This window comes from Theobroma cacao, chromosome 5 (genome assembly GCF_000208745.1).
Source record: "Theobroma cacao cultivar B97-61/B2 chromosome 5, Criollo_cocoa_genome_V2, whole genome shotgun sequence".
NCBI lineage: Eukaryota > Viridiplantae > Streptophyta > Magnoliopsida > Malvales > Malvaceae > Theobroma > Theobroma cacao.
This window is the reverse complement of record NC_030854.1, coordinates 38,999,413-39,015,728: the sequence shown is the minus strand read 5'-3', so window position 1 is coordinate 39,015,728 and position 16,316 is coordinate 38,999,413. Positions and strand designations below refer to the sequence as shown.

The window sequence follows — 16,316 nt, the reverse complement described above, 5'->3', positions numbered from 1 at the left end:
TAATTATTTAAAATTAAAAAATTAAATTTTATATTAAAAATTATAAATTTATTCAACTTATATATTTTTGATATATAAAAGTAATTTTATCAATTTACTTTACATTACATTCTCAGTAAAATACTTACAAACCAATTATTACAATGTAATCCTCTCAACAATCACTTTTTCTACAATATCACTTTCTCTTATTATAACATATGCTGTAAAGTTACATTTCCAACATTCACATTTTAAATAATATATCAAATGCAACCTTCATGTTTTGTAATAATTATTAGGCATTTAAAGCTTTATTGGAACTTATCCCAAATATTGCCGTAGCTGTTTCCATGAGGACAAACGCCTTTATTAGCCAGCTGGAGTCTACCTTTGGCCATGGTTTCCAATAAATTAATGCCCATGGTTTTGCTATGGCACCCTGGCATTGAGAATGGGAAGACAAGTTCGTCAGCTGACTAAAACTAATCAAGAAACTAGGTTCATTTACAACTGTTGAAACTGAATGCAGAAAGTAGATCTGTTACAGAGAAAATGTATGGCTTTCATCCCCACACTGCATCCTTTGGCAATTGGAAGCACATATTGTTAGGAGACTTGTTTCCAGCTGATTCAGAATACTATTCAATTCCTTGTGCTTCTATCTTCGTGAAACAAACAACACCACTTATAAGCAAATCATTAACAACTTAATTTCTCCCTGAATATAGTTTCCAAATGGAACTCTTATGGTTGGATGTTTGGTTGTTCTATAAGCAATCCATGGAACTAAATACTTTTCTCATGATAGGAATCTAAGATGACAAAATGTCACAGCATTATTCTTTTCTTTATTGATGTAAATTTTCTAAGCTTTTGATCTAGCAATATATTGGTTCACACTTATTGAAGTCTCACATTTTGAGACCACAGCCCTGGTAAGAGCATCAATGGTTACCAAGTTTATTGCCAGCGCGGATGCACACTCTACAGCTTGATTGCTCGATTGGACCAATTCAGTGATGTTCCTGTAGTCTCCCCCCTCCGAACGATGATAAGCTTTGTCAAGATTGTCTTCCATCAACTGATAGAGTTCCACACAACTGTTGAACCCCTTCTTCAATGCTGGGTCAGTGGTGTTGTCATGGAATTCTACAAAAACTTGGCTGTTGTTTGCAGCTTGTTCAATTGTCAGGTTGATAGATACCAGTGACAGCTCAGGGAGGTCGGCAGAACTAGTTCGCGGATCTCCTCTGAGAATACTCTCACACAATATCGGGTTGTAAGTTTTAGAGCAGATGGCTACCAGAGTCTCATTGGGAACACTTGAAGAGGGATGGATAACAGAAAAAGCTACCAACAAGGTTAAAGCCAGAAGTCTTGGGGTATATGAAGCCATTAAAGCTTCTTCAGCAATCAGCTTATGCCCTCTAAGAGATGATGGAGGAGTTGCAGAAGAGATTGTTGACTATATATATTGAGTCTGTGTAAAGCAGTAATAATGGCAACAGCGAATAAGGTGAGTGCCATTTATTATTAGTTAAGAGATAATGTGGCCTGCTGTGAAAGGGAATGCAATACAGTCAGACATTACTTCCTTACCTTAAAAGGCATCAAGTACCATAAAGATATACCTTTTATTAGTAATAACATTCTCTCCATCTGTTTCAGGAATTGGTATGGAAAACTTAACATAGTTTGCCAATTGATGGGTCCAAGAATAAAGTGAGTTGGACTTGTTTGAATAACCATATACTGGTTGGTCCTTATTTTGGCTGTGTTTTTTGTAAGCCAGGTTTGTAACTGACTGCTGTCTCAAGTCAGATTCTTTTGTAAATTACAGGGACTCCCTGTCTTGATGAATGAAAATCCTTACTTATTCAAAAAAAAAAACCATTTTGAGAACAATGATTATCACAACCTTCTCATTGCAGGTATATTGTAAAGTAGATTTATTATCACTTTGAACTTGCTTTATTTTTTAGGCTGAAAATTGAAAACTAATAATAACAACAACACATGGAACAGACATCCGAGCATTTGACTCATTGATTGGTGTATAATCCCGTTACTTAAAGAGTAAGATTCAAATCTCCCTCCCCAATTATAGAAAAAAAAAAAGACAATACATGGAACAGGAACCCCCTTGTTCATAGAACATCAGCAAACCAAATTCAACCATGCAGATGTCATCCACAGTTGAAACCACTTCAAAAGCAAACTGCTTGATTTTAATAATAGTAAATTGTTATTGCAAAGAAGTTAGATAAAAAAACAAGAGATCTTAGCCAGTACAAGTTGTTTCTGATGGGAGAAGCAAACTGGAAAATTATTCACATTCCCACTGTGAAACTTTTCTTCAAAATTATTCACACTCCTATTGTGTCTAAACAAATTCATAAAGGCCAAAATGAACCTCCGCTAAGCTGATCGAGAAACAAATTGATTGACATAAATTGCAGTCTGGATGGTGAGAAGCATATCGACAGTAATGGCACCAGTTGGTGAGTCTGAAGGGAGCCCGTTCTCACAATTGTAAGCCAGTGTTGTCAATCCACCCACATCAGTGATCTTCTTGAACTGCTTCTTGCGTGACAACTCCTGATCAGCTTCGAGCTTGTCTTTCATGTCCTGGTAAATTTCCACACATTTTCCATAAGAACTTTTCAAACCAGGGTCAGTAGAATTATCACGAAACTTCGAGAAAGTATCGAAAGTTTTACTAGCTCGTTTCATTGCTAGCTCTATAGATATTGCTGAAAGTAAAGGCAGGTCTGCTGATTTCGTGCGTGGATCACTTTCTAATATTTCCACGCAGATTTCCTGGTTCTGGGTGTCGGAGCAAATGGTGGCCAGCACATCTTCAGTGACCCCATAGGAATGACAGATGAACAAAGATGCTACCAACAGGAGCAAAGCTGCAGAGAGAAGATGGTTACCAGAGGCCATTTTTTGGTTTTGTTTTCGGGTAGAGATGGCCAAGAGAGAGCTTGAAGAATACTTATAAAGCTCTAATTTGCCAGTAGAATCAGATTTGGAGAATCAGGAACACTGATTTTTCTGTAACAGTTTTCCTAATAAGGATGAAACTTTTTCCTTATCACGTAGTCAAAATCTCAGGCCACAGCCTTGTTTTCCTTTCAAATTTAAATCCAGGGCGGTTAGTTCCAACAATCAAGGAAATCTTTATTGTTTCCAAATTCAAAAGGTCACCCTACTTTTCAAAACTAGTCAAAAACAAAAGGACTGAAACAGCTTTGGGTCATCACTAAAGGTTCATGAACCGTAGTCCATAGTTATTTCCACAGGCTGAGATTCATTGTCTTCTGGTTCTGCTTGTATGGTATATTGCCAAGGCATTAAGAAACAGTTCTTCAGCTAATTCAAAAAACATGGGGAAGGATTCAAGCCCTGGTACCTTGCGTTTCTTATCTTATCCTGGTGGACAGTGCTCTACAAAATCCGAAACCGAAACCTGTCAAGGAATTCCCATAATCCATAGAATGCAAGACGTTTTATCAATCATATACCAATCCTCATATTTCATAACTGTGTAGTCGATTCTGATGCAACTGCACAACTTAATTTCTGTTGTTTTATGAAAGATGGATGCCTTAAAACTATATTTAATAAATTACCAGCAGCAGAAGATTACATCAAGGCTAAATTTCTGTTACATTGTTGCAGCAATTATTTTTTTTCATCCACCCCATCCGAATGCCCCCAGAAAACCTCAAACTTCCTCAAGGAAGGGAAGGAGATACCAGCGAATCACATGGTCATTGGCGGGCAATATAGATGTTGACATAGTCGGAGGTCTCACTGGTCAAGATCATTGTCTCGCTAATCTCCATGCTTGCATTATTTTTTAATGGAATCCCGTTCTCACACTGGTAAGCAAGCTTTGTAGTCTCAGCCAGTTGGCTAATATCCTTGTACCGTTTTGCCATAGACAACTGGTATGCCTCTTCAACTTTGCTTATCATCTCCTCATAAATTCCCACACATTTGTTTAATGGATCCTTCATCGAGGGATCAGTGGCATTGTCATGGAGCTGCATGAAACTGAGATGATTCTCCTTCGCCTGCTTCTCTGTTAGTTGAATTGAGATTACCGAGAGTAGAGGAAGATCAGCAGAGCTGGTCCGGGGATCACTCATCAAAAGATTCTCACAGAATTCTTGGTTTTCTGTTGGGAAGCATATGGTCATCAGAGTCTCTTGCTCGACCCCTGAAGAGCAAGATATCAAGTTGAGAGCCAGGAGAGCAACAGAAATTACTGCAATTCCTACAGACCCCATTATATGAAATTTGACACAAATTTGCTGAAGGCCTGAACCTTGTGAGAACTTATATAAAAGCACAGATCATGTGGAAAAGGATGCATCTGCTCAAATTTGGAAGGTTAGAGTTTTATTTGGTTACTAAAGATTCTCAATAAAATAATCATTCTAATTCACACGTTTAGATACTAATTCACCAAGAAACAAATGCTAAAAGGCAATTGACAACCCACAGGATGAGAAGCCTGCCCATACTATAAATGCAAGTTGCAAACCAAAAGCTTTTGAGATAAGCATTTAGAGAGAAAAAAAAAAAGAAAATGGCATGTGTGCTCCAGCTGGAAGCAAGCTTCTTCACATTTAACAAAAGGGGCATTCAGATAAAATTGTTTTGTTTACTTGGATTCAGCTTCTTCCATTTCTTTCCTTCAGAGCTTCAGATTCAATCTCAGGCTCACTTTTCTAGTACCAGCAGAATGAAAACTTCTAAGAACTGTCCCAAAAGTCATATGGGACAGTGATTCTGACTTATTTGGCCTAATTTATTACTGCAACTCTGCCCCACATTTTGCAGGCAGAAACATTGACTATATCAACATCCAAGACTTTGATGACTTCATTTATCCACAAGCAAGTTGGCTACAAGCAAAGTTTTTCTTTTTCCATGTTCGTAAAATGTAGAAAAAATCAAACAGATGCATCAAATAGGCCATGGTCTGTAAAAAATTTATTGCCGTGGGCATCCTGGCATTGAGAATGGGAAGACAAAGGTTGTCAGCTGACTAAAACCAATCAAGAAACTAGGTTAATTTAGAACAGTCGGTACTGATATAAAAGGAAAATCTGTTACTGAGCCAGTTTCATGTGTCAATAGATTAAATCAAAGGTTTCTCTATTATTGACGACTGTTTCCAGGTTTTCTCTCGTTATCTTTGAGGTTCAATCAATGGTTGGATCCTACATAGGAGATAACCCTCTCCCGGGGAATGGTAAACTAGAAAGCTAGCTCAGCATTTCCGGATTGTGACTTCGTTATTGTCTGCTGCAAAAATGGCATCTGATTGATATATATCAGGACTCCCATACTTGAGATTTCTTCCATTTTCTGATTAATCAAATTCTTTGAATATTGCACAATAAAATTGGAAAATATGGCCCCCATAGAAAGTAGAGAAATATTCCTTTTATATTAAATTCAATACAGTTTACAAAGCACCACTAGAAAAAATGGAAGCCAAGGCCACGAGGTAATATTCCTCAGGTTCCTGATAAAATATGTCCCATGTAAAAAAGGAAGGACAGGAAAACAACCATTAAAGAGAAACCTTTTTAAGAACACATTTACACCCCTACACAACCTTAGTTAATAGCAATCTATATCGCCACCACCGGACGCCACAAACTTCTAAGCAGCGGATGGGGCGTTAATGTAGTGATCAACAACACCAGCCTCTGACAAAGCTGCCAAAAATGGTTGCAGGCCTGTTCGCTCATCCCGGTCAACTTCTGCTTCGCCAGAAGCCACGAAATTTTTGTAGTCAAGTGACTCATCATTGTAAATGTCCCACCATTTTGACACCAGCATCTTGATGTCTTCCCTGTCCATGTTTTCTTCTTTGCCAGTAAACCTCCACGGCTTGGAGCCAGCAGCACAGTAGTGAGCAACCTTTACTTTTTCTAGCTCAATATTCTCTGGGTGGCGCCACAGCATGGCCATGACCAGGTTGTAAACTGGAGGGATGGGCTTGTAAATGTCCCTAAAGAACATGTTCAGATAGTCCTGCAGAAAGTATAACACAAGACATATATAAGAAGTCAGGATTTGAGAACAGGGAATTTAGTATCAAAGGACAAAAAATCCAGTGCGGAAATTAATTCTTACCTGCTCAGCAAAAGGGGTAGGAGGGGTAACTTTGAGAGTTCTCAAGAGCTCATCATAGACACGAAGGCTGGGTTCGTACACAAACATTCCGGCGTTGAAGTAGAGAGGGGGTTTAGGACCCAGCTGAGAAGGCCACTGGACCTTGTCAGGGCACTGCTGGCAGTAGCCAATCTTGTACTGCGGGGTGTGGCTCCAGGTTTTCTCACAGAAGCAATCCATCACAGCATAAAAGGAACCATCTTCCATGTCAAACAAGTGGTCTATGTTCTCAAACACTTGGATATCTCCGTCCAAGTATATCATCTTGCAATACTCCACAAACTGCAAAAATTTGAAGGATATAAGTAAGAAAAATACCCAATTTGAAGGAGGAACAGACCTTGATCCTACAAAAATTTACATAACATATCGTGTTTGATCTTAATCACATCCTTACTTAAAATTTTGATTTATACCAAAACATAAGGACCGGAAAAAACTCTTAACTGGGCATGTAGAATCAACTGAAAATCCTTTTTTTTCAATACTAGTTTGGAAAACTGAACATTTTATGAAAACAAGGAAAGATTTGTCATGTTCTAGCCAGGAAAATCCAAAACATTTTGAACCACGCCAAACAATCTTTTAACTGAAGTTACAAACTAACCCTATATCTCGTCTTAACACGTGGCACAACCCCCCTATCTTGTCCACATATCCGATACAAGGACAAAACCCGACAGAAAACTAAGTGTAACGCATGCAAGAAACATACCTCCCAGATACGTAATTTGGAATAGTTGATAACGTAGTAGGCCATGGCGAACTGGGTCTGGTTCTCAGGAGGGTACACAGGCTCAATCTCCTTGACTATGCACCCCTGATCCACCAGAATCTTCCTGTGATCTTCGGGCACGTCGGGCAAGATCGCCACCAGAAGTGGGTACTGGCTCTTAACTTTCCTCAGCCCCTTGGCTAACCCCACCACGCCCTTCACGTAGTCCCCGTTCCCTGCCAGGAACGTAACGTAAGCCCTTCTGGGAAGGCTTGCAGCCTTGGCGAGAGCCGTTGCCTTGGTGGCGGCTGGGACAGCAGCAGCTTTGGTACCGGTGATATTAGGTGCCATGTTGTGATGAAATAGAGAAATAAAGGGTCCGAGAGTGCTTGTGTTTTAAGTGGTTTAAGGTGTTAAAAAGAGTGTTTTGTCGGAAGGAAGAACTGTAACTTGTTGTCAGAGAAACTTGTTTGCCTTGAGTGAGGTTCAATGGAGGTGGGAAGGGGGTGTTTATATAGAAATTGGGATGGCAAATGAGTCTCTTTCTCAAAGTCCACGTACATTGATTTGATTAACCACACACAGTGCTCAGCTCTTGGTTTGAGAAATATTTTAATGTTAAGGAATAGTGAGAGTTTTGTGGAATTGGCCGGTGCACGAAAGCGGTAGGAAACAGCAGCTACCCTTATCTATTTATTATCGAAATTAAATACTAAGAATAGAATTAGAATAGAATAAAACAATACCCTTTATTTGTCTTTTTCACCCCATGAAAGAAGGAAACTGCCCCCTAATATCATCAATTCTTTGATTAATTGCGGCTTTAACGCTATGCTTTGAGACGTTATCATCACACATATCAAAGCCCAGATTTTGTTCCACCAAATAAGCACCATTCTTTTTCTATACAAGACTATTTATATATGTATGGGGTGCAATATCAATCAACGATATCCGCTACCATTTTAGTTACACATTCTATATTTTGAACCAAGACAAATCATCATAATAAATATCAAATATATATTCCATTATTTATTTATCTAATAATCAACCCTTTATAGTAATATTATTATTATAAATTCGAGTTTTAGTTACACTTATTTGGTATAGTGTATGTTTGATTGGTAATACCATAAATAATACCGTAGTCAAAGATCAAATTTTGGCGTTAATTAAGGGGGGAAATTATCATTCTCGTACGAAGCTTCCTCTGATTTAAGAAATGGTAAAAGACAAAAAGACCGTTAGTTAAAATTATAATATATATATATATATATTTACTGGTTAACTACTCCCCTAACCCCAACACCAACACCTCGGAGATCCACCGACCCAAGGCCCTACCAAGAATTTAAGCCATAATCCACGTGGATTTTTCAACCATACGTGGCGCAATCTTGAGGGGTCTGTGGTTCAACAGGGGGAGAGGGTAGGTGGACTAGGTTAGTGCAGGGTCCACTCTGATATCGCCACGTAATCCATTCCCAGCCATGTGGCAACCTCAGAGGCGTCGGTCATTGATTTTGTATTTTTCTTTAAATAGTGGCAAAGGGTCAAGTAGGGTCCACTATATCTTTTGCTTGTCGACCGTGTGGGGTTCCATGGTGACCATGTGTCAGCACCATGTTTCGAGGTCGGTGAGGTGCCACGTGGCGAAACGGGTGTGCCTTCGTTTGTATCAAAGGTCCAACCACCGTATTTCTAGTTAAGTTAGTTACTCCAAAGATGGCCTACAATTGCATTAAGATAATGCAAAATGTTTACTTTTAGGATAATGTTCACTTTAGGACTAGCCGGCCAGATTTCTAAGATAATGTTGAGATAACTCCCATGTCTGTTTTCCATTCTAACATTGACTTAAACCTTTTGGAATATGCCATAAAGATTCTTTGTGTTTTTTTTTTCTTAATTAATTAAATTTCTTTAACATTTCTTTTGATTTGTTCAAGCATAAAGGAAAATTAAAGGATAATATAAAGATAGCAAGGGTCAAGCTTCCCAAGATTTCTGGGGATTTCTTTTGCTTAAGTTCAGCCACTAATCTGTCACCACTTTTTCCCCCTATGAATTCTTTTCTTCCTTCACAAGGTAGTGTGTGGTTAAGATTAGATTAGACTTCCCTTTGTTTTGTAACTGGTAGATTCTCCCTATCAAACATTTATTTCATGGGCAATCTGTCAAGAGATCATTGATTTGTGCTAACCTGTGAGTGGTAGGTATTAATTCTTGGCTTCCTCTGTTTGTTGGTGTTGGGAACGTGGATGGCAACCTGTCAGGATTAGATTGTTTAAGAGCAGGCCATTCACCTTTTTGGACTTAACAAGGCCTTTGGAGCTCTACAAGCTCGTCCATGAACAAAAATTATGAAAAGAAATAAGCACCAGTCACTAGAGATCAAGTCTGCCAAAGCTTTGCTGCAGTAGGACTGATAAAGATGGTACGTATCTGTTAAGACTATGGCAAAAGAAAAGTCCATTCCACCCATGTTGTGGAAATTCAGTACCTGTGAACTTATCTGCTGAAGAAGAACATTCAAACTTTGAAGTTTGAAGTTGTGCTGATAAATTTTGGATGAGATAAGATTAGTATTAATTTTATTACGCTCCGAAAATGATAGCCTTAGTTGCCAGAAAAGAACTGATACAACTTGGATTGCTACAATTCCACATTCCAAATTGATGGAAAACAATATCATTCAAACATTTTCTATATGAACTTGAGGGGAAACTTAACGGAGAAAATGACAAGGCAAAATTTTATACAGCGATGAGATGAATAATCCTATGACTGGAGCACAAGGCTTTTGCCAAGAATCATGTCATCGGTTGAGAAATCAGCCTCCTTCCTGTATGTTCCCCTGCCAAAATCTAGGTTATACGAGTCTGCAAGTCCTTCCACCAGGTCAAACTCAGGTTCCCATCCGAGCACGTGCTTTGCCTTTTCAATTGATGCAAAGAAATGCTGCAGAACAGGAAAATGGGCAAGGTGATGATGATGTTATTAAAACTAGTTCCTCAATGTAACTTGTTCTGCAGCCTTTCTTATTGAGAAGCTAAATCTATCAGGAATTTCACAACACTTGGAGGATCTACCACTCTTAGGAAAATGTAAACCTAGTAGAACTCTGATGTAAACCTGGCAGCCGACTTTGCCGTTATAACTATAACGGACAAAGAAGCTGGTTCTGTCAAGTCACCACTGTTTCAAAAGAAAGTTGCGGCCTGGGGTCTATTCTTTTTAGGAAAAAAAAAAGTTAAACAGTTTCTGCTGTGACTATGGCGAGATATTTGCAATGAAAAGTCTCTACTCTTGTAACAATGCAGGTAGAAAATTTGCCATTTGGTAAATTAGAAAAACAGGCATATCTGAGAATGGTTCGCCAGAAGAAATTTTCAAACAAGCTGATCTCACACGAGTTGACGTTTCTGCAGGAACATAAACTCCATCCGGTCAAATGGAGCCTTATTCTTTCAATTTCCTTTTCATGCAAAGGCTTAAATTAATTTATTTGCGGTACTTTTCTAGAAGTTATGTGAACGAAATTTCTGTCAAGACTTGCCTGATCACGGAATGGGAATGCCTTCTTTTTACCGAAGTCAAACTCCTTGGGGTTGTAGTGAACAATCTCAGGCTCAGGAAATCCAGCAGCCTGGGTGGAGAACAACAAATTCAGTAAGTAGTATTCATTGGACTTCAATCTATTGTCATGTATTCTTAACAATTCAGCAAAAATATCTGTTTAGAATTACCTTGGCACATGCCCTTGCTAATCCATCAAAAGTGACATACTTTTCTCCCGAAATGTTGAATACCTGCTTGCTGGCTTTTTCATTACCAAGAACCTGGATGAAAGCCTTGGCCAAGTCCTGGAGTTCCATGACTATGTTACATCATTCTCACTCGATATTGCAAGGGATAAAAATAATATAAATTGCTTATCAGACAGAAACTTTATAGAACAAATATATTAGATTTTGGCTACGTGCACCAGAAGTAACTTGGAGAACTAGATAGATATATGACTTTTCTGAAACAGATATAAGAATCCATGTGCCATCTAACTACAAATTACGCGGTGACCAGCATGCTTGCAGTTTCACTAACCTTTACATGACCAAGTTGGGTTATTTGTACTCCAGAGTTGGGAATTGGAATAGGGCGACCTGCTTTCAGACGGTGAAAGAACCATTCTTCAACAGGATTGTAATTCAAAGGTCCATATATGTAGACTGGCCTTAAAGAAGTCCAATTAACACCCCTGGAAGCCAGTAAGTTCTCTGTGTTAAGCTTTCCCTTGTGCCTACTCTTTGGATCAACAGCATCAGTCTATCACCAGGGCACCAACATATTAGAAGAGTATGGAAGAGAGAGAGAGAGAATTTTATGAAGGTTTTTTCCCCTCTTTATCATCACATTGCATTAAAATCTGGCATCCTGAATTGACCAGTAAAGTACAGGTCAATAGAAACATTAACTGCAATTCACAATCCTACCTCACAATGTGGTAAAAGATCAGATTTGAGGTAGACACCAGCTGAGGAGCAGTATATGTACCTGAGAATTAGCAGAACTTCAGAACTTTATAAAACAGCGGTTACCAGGTATGAAGAATATGGTATAGTTTCTGAGTGTATCATAATTTAAGACATTGAAACTTCTTGAACTGATTAACAGGTCGACCCCATTTTGTAGGCATATAAACTGATCCTTTTAGTTGCTGACAAACAATAAATCAATCCCTGGTAGCGAATTTTATACAGTCATAGAGCCGTTTCTTCAATTTAAGCAATTATTCTTTTGATAGTACATTATAACTAGTAATATCTATTTCAATGGACTGGTTTTAGGGCTTACTGTTCTAGATTTGGGAGTGCATCCAGTATGGGTTCAACTTCATCTGCCTCTCGTCCTGAAAATTGTAGCAAGAAATATTCTCTACTTGAAACAAAAAGTATGTTTTGTGATATATTGATGAACAGTTCTATCCCAGTGGAAAGAGTGGACAAATAAAAATCTACATTACCATTTATATCATAGACCACATCGAAACCTTCAGCAGAGAGACTGGATTTCACAAATTCAAAGTCCTTTCTATCTCCTTTCAAATGCAAGATCTAGCAAATCAGGATTAGAAAGGAAATTAAAACACCAGTGCAGTTGAGAAGCAGACTCTCTACACAGAGCATAATTTTGAAACTTTTTTTAAGGCATATTATCAGTGAGTGACAATACCTTGGATTTGAAATCGGAGTACTCACTGTCTGGTTCACCAGGCAATTGTTGGGTAATTGGCGCTTTACCTCTGGTAAACAAAGTAACCTGCCAAAGGATTAGCCTTCATTAATACCTGATGCAAACAGCTGTAAATAGAATAAAAAATGCAACAGGCAAAGAAAAAGAATGTCATGAAAGAACATTAATACCTGATGTCCCTCTTTCACAAGGAGTCTTGACAAAAATATACCAATGAACCGGGTGCCTCCCATTACAAGAATTTTCTTGGTGCTAGCTGCTGCAACATGCAATGCTCCTTTTGGCTGCCATACCTTTCTTTTGTACTGCAACCAGGCATAGAAAACTATTAAATGTCAAGAAATAGATCTTGTTTGCGCCCTCGAAATGAAAAGAACAAGAGAGTAGTTGTTACTAAGCTATATTGCTATATAGCTCTGCAAAGATCCATTGTTCAGGCAGCAATTTGTCTTCTGTATGTTCCAGGATAGCAAGTAATGACTCAGACAAAGAATGTTGTATAATACAAAAATCATAGGTTAATCCAATCAGTCTTGTTCCTGGCAACCTTATATGAAAAAAGAGACACCAAATGCTCTAAAACAATTCCAATATGCATAGAATACAACTAACTAGCTAGGCTATAAACAGATTGCAAGTCCCTCCAGTTTGGTTATAAGCATGTTTCTTAATCAGAAAGAGAGAAAGAGAAAGGACCTGAATTTGACAGAGTTTTGTGCCACTGAAGTCAGAGAGAGAGGAAGGGAGGAGGGGGATGGAAGGCTGCTTTGTGGGCTGCAACACCACCAGCTTCGACATGCTGCCTGCCTCTCTCCGAACCTTTCTTCCCTTGTTTTTTTTTTTTTTTTTTGAGAGATTGCGGTTGTAAGTTGTAACTGAAATTTGAAATATATTGGTATAATTCAGCTTTTGTTCTCTGGCCCTCTCTCATTCTGACAAACCATCAGGATAAGACAATGTCCCACCTCACTTTGGTTACATCCACAGCCTTTCATTCAGTTGGAGTATCACCCCCACAATCCTTACGTTGCATTGCAAGACAAAGGGACACAGCACAAAGACAAATGACCCCAACTCAACACTTTTGGTTTTGGGCTAAAGACCTTTCTTGTGTCTCAACTCTGGGCAGTCCCGGAGTCCAAGCTCAAGGACTTGAGGCCAGATGGTAAACTAAACTCATGGTCAAAGCCAATGTTCTTGCCCCATGACCCTAAGCCCAAAAAAGAAAACCCATCTTGTCTTGAATGCCATTAGGAAGAATCATCAATCATTTTAATGACAAATACAATGTTTTTGTCCTTATAAATTAAGTTTAAATGATAATTTTGGCAAATCTTTTGCGAGAAGAAAACTACTCATTCATATACCATCCCCTTCAATAAAAATACATGAACAAATATTGAGATGCATGCCACAATTGGAATAAATGATGAATTACTATATGATAATCTGAATTCAATTTTTCATAATAAAATAAAAATGTATTTTTATATTAAATGGAGAAAATAATAAAATAAATATAAATAAAGACTAGTAGATAAGCTTTTCCATTGGGTGGTTGGTAAATAGAAGAGTAGAGTATTGAGAGGGGTAAATCTTAGTAATTCCTCATACATTAGGGACCTCCTTTCATAAATTAACCTTATTTTAGCTGGATCTACAAAGAATACCAAAACAGAAGCAAGAAAAGGTTTCCCTGTAAAAAGCCAAATCTCTCTTTGGTCTCTAACAAGGAAAAGATTCAATTTTTATATTGAATCCCTGCAAATTCAGCCGAAATTTGGAAGCCCATCAAACTCTTGCAACTTCCCAGAATGGATTTTAGTCAGGTGATTTGATCCATCTCTCTTTCTTCCTTTCTCTTTTTCTGTTTTTGATAGTTTATCAGATTTACGGTAGATCTGAGTCTTCTGGGGGTGCTTCGATTATTGAAGCATACTCTTTTATTTGGTTGATGATAAAGCAGAAAAAACCTGACCATTTGTAAATCAATTTTGGTAAACAATTCTTGATTGTTCAAAGTAGATCCCAAGATCGAACTTTGGCCTGCAACAATTTCAACTTTCCGTTGCTTCAATAATTTGGTTGAACAAAGATACTGAATTGGAGAGGCTTAAATGGACTTGTCAGTGTTTATTGGCCTTGTATAATTGTTTGGAACATGAAGATTTGACAGAAATGTTACTAATAGCCAACTGTATATATGGGGCTTAGAGTGCTTGTTTGAGTCTTTCTGATGATCTAAATTTACTCCTTTTTGCAGCCTCCAGGTGAAAATTATGCCAACCCCAAGACGTGTTTCTTTCATGTTCTCTTCAAGGTAAATTGTTTTGTGCGTTGAATCTTCTTGATCTGGTGAATCTGATTTATATGCCCAATTCAGTGCTGATGTTTAGTATCTTGTTGCCTGCAGGCTGGAGCATTGGCCTTTTACATCCTTTCTGCTCTCTTTTTCGACAACTTTGTGGTAATTTTTGTGGTGACTGTTCTTCTTTCTGCTCTTGATTTTTGGGTGGTTAAGAATGTTAGTGGACGTATATTAGTTGGTTTGAGGTGGTGGAATGAAATTAATGATCTTGGTGAGAGTGTGTGGAGATTTGAATGTCTTGATCAAGAGGTGAGTGTTTCCCTTGATCAAACCATATATATACTCTGTGATATAACATTACCAAGTCTCTCAGTTGTTGTTGTTGTCTACTTTAGTCATTGTCCCGGATGAACAAGAAGGATTCATGGCTGTTTTGGTGGACCCTTTACCTTTCAGTAAGTCTATCCCTTGCCTTAGTATATACTGATATAGTTATGTCTCAAATGATCAAAGTCCTTACTTCATTATTTAATTTATCAGGCGGTTGCTTGGATTGTGCTTGGAATATTCTCTCTCATAAGGTTTCAAGCTGATTATCTCCTTGTTGTTGGAGTTTGTTTGACTCTCAGCATTGCAAATATTGTTGGCTTCACCAAATGTCGCAAAGGTTTGTTTGATAATTATGATAAACAATGCTTGGTTCAATGTGATATCTAGTATAACTTTTTGCCTTAGTCTAGCTATTTTATTCATTCTGGAATTCTTGAATGTTGCTTTTTCACTAAAATTTATAGGTATTGCCATGACATTGAGACAAGGAAATGGAATGCTGATTAATAAGTTAATTATGACTAATCTAAAATAGTTTATGATGTCAAGACAAGTTTAAGTTGAGACAAGATGTTCCAAGTCTATGTCCATTGTTTGTGATGCAAGATAGGTTCACGATGGTATATTTTGGATGTCTAGATAGCTTGTTGTGGCTTGTACTTTGGATATTGTTTCCTTGAGCAAATTATGATAACTTTTCCTATGGATAACATGATGATCTCAATTTTTTAAAAGATTATTAAGATTATAGGTGTTGAGTTCAAAGTTTGCACCATGAGGCCCACTGTGGGTAAAGTATTGGGAAAATTGGGATTTAGGATGCAACAGAATTTGCAATGTTTCCATCCCTAATTAAGTTGTTTCCTTTCTGCCTGGATTTAAGCTTCCTTTTCACTCTGTAAATTAACAATAAGATATTGTTTGGTCCTCCTTTCAGATGCCAAGAAGCAGATTCAACAGTTTGCCTCCCAGACCATCGCTTCGAGAGTTTCTTCCACTATACAATCAGCATTTAGCGTTGTCTGAAAAATTCGATAGGAAAATACAAGAATGAGATGGAAGAAATGCACTTGTAGAGGAGATGTTGAGAAGTCTGGCACATACAAAACGACTAGTATTTGAATTGCCCATTTTTGTGAACTGGGGTTACAAATCAAATGTATTTTATGGTACCTATAATGCTTTGTATAATGAATCGCTCAGAGAAGAAGTCTGTTACAAACAATCATCTTTCACTTACTAAGTACATTTTTACTGGCCTGTATTCATGACTCACATTCTTCACTGGGATGTTTTGTTATTGATTTCAATTCTTTCAACTTCTCCTCCCTAGGTATCAAAGATGCTAACAACATTTTCCATTCTCTCTCTCTCTCTCTGTGATCATATCGTAAATTAAATGGTTGAATGCTGCCAATGGAACAAATCTATGCAGGTGAACTATGAGCAATTGGATTAACTCGAATTGTCACTTGTTCAAACATGAACTTGATAAAGACAGTGAGAATTTATGTTCTGTTCCTG

The 16,316-nt window shown here is 37.9% G+C and overlaps 6 protein-coding genes across 7 annotated transcripts; 1 reads left to right on the top strand and 5 right to left on the bottom strand.

Moving 5' to 3' along the window:
- On the bottom strand, positions 339-1,841 carry LOC18600608 (pectinesterase inhibitor). The gene has a single exon (XM_007031151.2). It carries the CDS (start codon positions 1,376-1,378, stop codon positions 848-850), a length of 531 nt encoding a protein of 176 aa, XP_007031213.2. The 5' UTR covers positions 1,379-1,841; the 3' UTR covers positions 339-847.
- On the bottom strand, positions 2,272-3,442 carry LOC18600607 (pectinesterase inhibitor). The gene has a single exon (XM_007031150.2). It carries the CDS (start codon positions 2,926-2,928, stop codon positions 2,401-2,403), a length of 528 nt encoding a protein of 175 aa, XP_007031212.1. The 5' UTR covers positions 2,929-3,442; the 3' UTR covers positions 2,272-2,400.
- LOC18600606 (putative invertase inhibitor) lies at positions 3,533-5,038 on the bottom strand. Its single transcript, XM_007031149.2, has one exon. It carries the CDS (start codon positions 4,278-4,280, stop codon positions 3,759-3,761), a length of 522 nt encoding a protein of 173 aa, XP_007031211.1. The 5' UTR covers positions 4,281-5,038; the 3' UTR covers positions 3,533-3,758.
- LOC18600605 (galactinol synthase 2) lies at positions 5,426-7,398 on the bottom strand. The gene is made up of 3 exons (XM_007031148.2): positions 6,899-7,398; positions 6,145-6,465; positions 5,426-6,042 (listed from the first exon to the last, which is right to left on the bottom strand). Exons 1-3 carry the CDS (start codon positions 7,247-7,249, stop codon positions 5,668-5,670), a joined length of 1,047 nt encoding a protein of 348 aa, XP_007031210.1. The 5' UTR covers positions 7,250-7,398; the 3' UTR covers positions 5,426-5,667.
- On the bottom strand, positions 9,513-13,016 carry LOC18600604 (chloroplast stem-loop binding protein of 41 kDa b, chloroplastic). Of its 2 annotated transcripts, XM_007031147.2 has the most exons (10): positions 12,851-13,016; positions 12,325-12,459; positions 12,134-12,220; positions 11,925-12,015; positions 11,756-11,810; positions 11,395-11,455; positions 11,006-11,227; positions 10,651-10,767; positions 10,461-10,550; positions 9,513-9,862 (listed from the first exon to the last, which is right to left on the bottom strand). In XM_007031147.2, exons 1-10 carry the CDS (start codon positions 12,950-12,952, stop codon positions 9,683-9,685), a joined length of 1,140 nt encoding a protein of 379 aa, XP_007031209.2. In that variant the 5' UTR covers positions 12,953-13,016; the 3' UTR covers positions 9,513-9,682. The 2 variants fall into 2 exon arrangements, with proteins under 2 accessions (XP_007031209.2, XP_017977763.1); XM_018122274.1 differs by having other exon boundaries at positions 11,756-12,015.
- On the top strand, positions 13,699-16,111 carry LOC18600603 (Golgi apparatus membrane protein-like protein ECHIDNA). Its single transcript, XM_007031145.2, has 6 exons — positions 13,699-13,983; positions 14,418-14,474; positions 14,568-14,771; positions 14,858-14,917; positions 15,003-15,129; positions 15,730-16,111. The coding sequence occupies exons 1-6, from the start codon at positions 13,969-13,971 to the stop codon at positions 15,816-15,818; spliced, it is 552 nt and encodes a 183-aa protein (XP_007031207.1). The 5' UTR covers positions 13,699-13,968; the 3' UTR covers positions 15,819-16,111.

Bases quoted from the DNA above. Each gene is read 5' to 3' on its own strand.
- LOC18600608 (XM_007031151.2), bottom strand. From the start codon at position 1,378: ATGGCTTCATATACCCCAAGACTTCTGGCTTTAACCTTGTTGGTAGCT.
- LOC18600607 (XM_007031150.2), bottom strand. From the start codon at position 2,928: ATGGCCTCTGGTAACCATCTTCTCTCTGCAGCTTTGCTCCTGTTGGTA.
- LOC18600606 (XM_007031149.2), bottom strand. From the start codon at position 4,280: ATGGGGTCTGTAGGAATTGCAGTAATTTCTGTTGCTCTCCTGGCTCTC.
- LOC18600605 (XM_007031148.2), bottom strand. From the start codon at position 7,249: ATGGCACCTAATATCACCGGTACCAAAGCTGCTGCTGTCCCAGCCGCC. The intron at 6,466-6,898 runs GTATGTTTCTTG...AAATTTTTGCAG, and splicing joins CCAAATTACGTATCTGGGAG to TTTGTGGAGTATTGCAAGAT. The intron at 6,043-6,144 runs GTAAGAATTAAT...TACTTTCTGCAG, and splicing joins CTACCCCTTTTGCTGAGCAG to GACTATCTGAACATGTTCTT.
- LOC18600604 (XM_018122274.1), bottom strand. From the start codon at position 12,952: ATGTCGAAGCTGGTGGTGTTGCAGCCCACAAAGCAGCCTTCCATCCCC. The intron at 11,228-11,394 runs GTAGGATTGTGA...CCCTGGTGATAG, and splicing joins ATCTTTTACCACATTGTGAG to ACTGATGCTGTTGATCCAAA. The intron at 10,768-11,005 runs GTTAGTGAAACT...ATGGAACTCCAG, and splicing joins CCCAACTTGGTCATGTAAAG to GACTTGGCCAAGGCTTTCAT.
- LOC18600603 (XM_007031145.2), top strand. The intron at 14,475-14,567 runs GTAAATTGTTTT...TGTTGCCTGCAG, and splicing joins TCTTTCATGTTCTCTTCAAG to GCTGGAGCATTGGCCTTTTA. The intron at 14,772-14,857 runs GTGAGTGTTTCC...TGTCTACTTTAG, and splicing joins TTGAATGTCTTGATCAAGAG to TCATTGTCCCGGATGAACAA.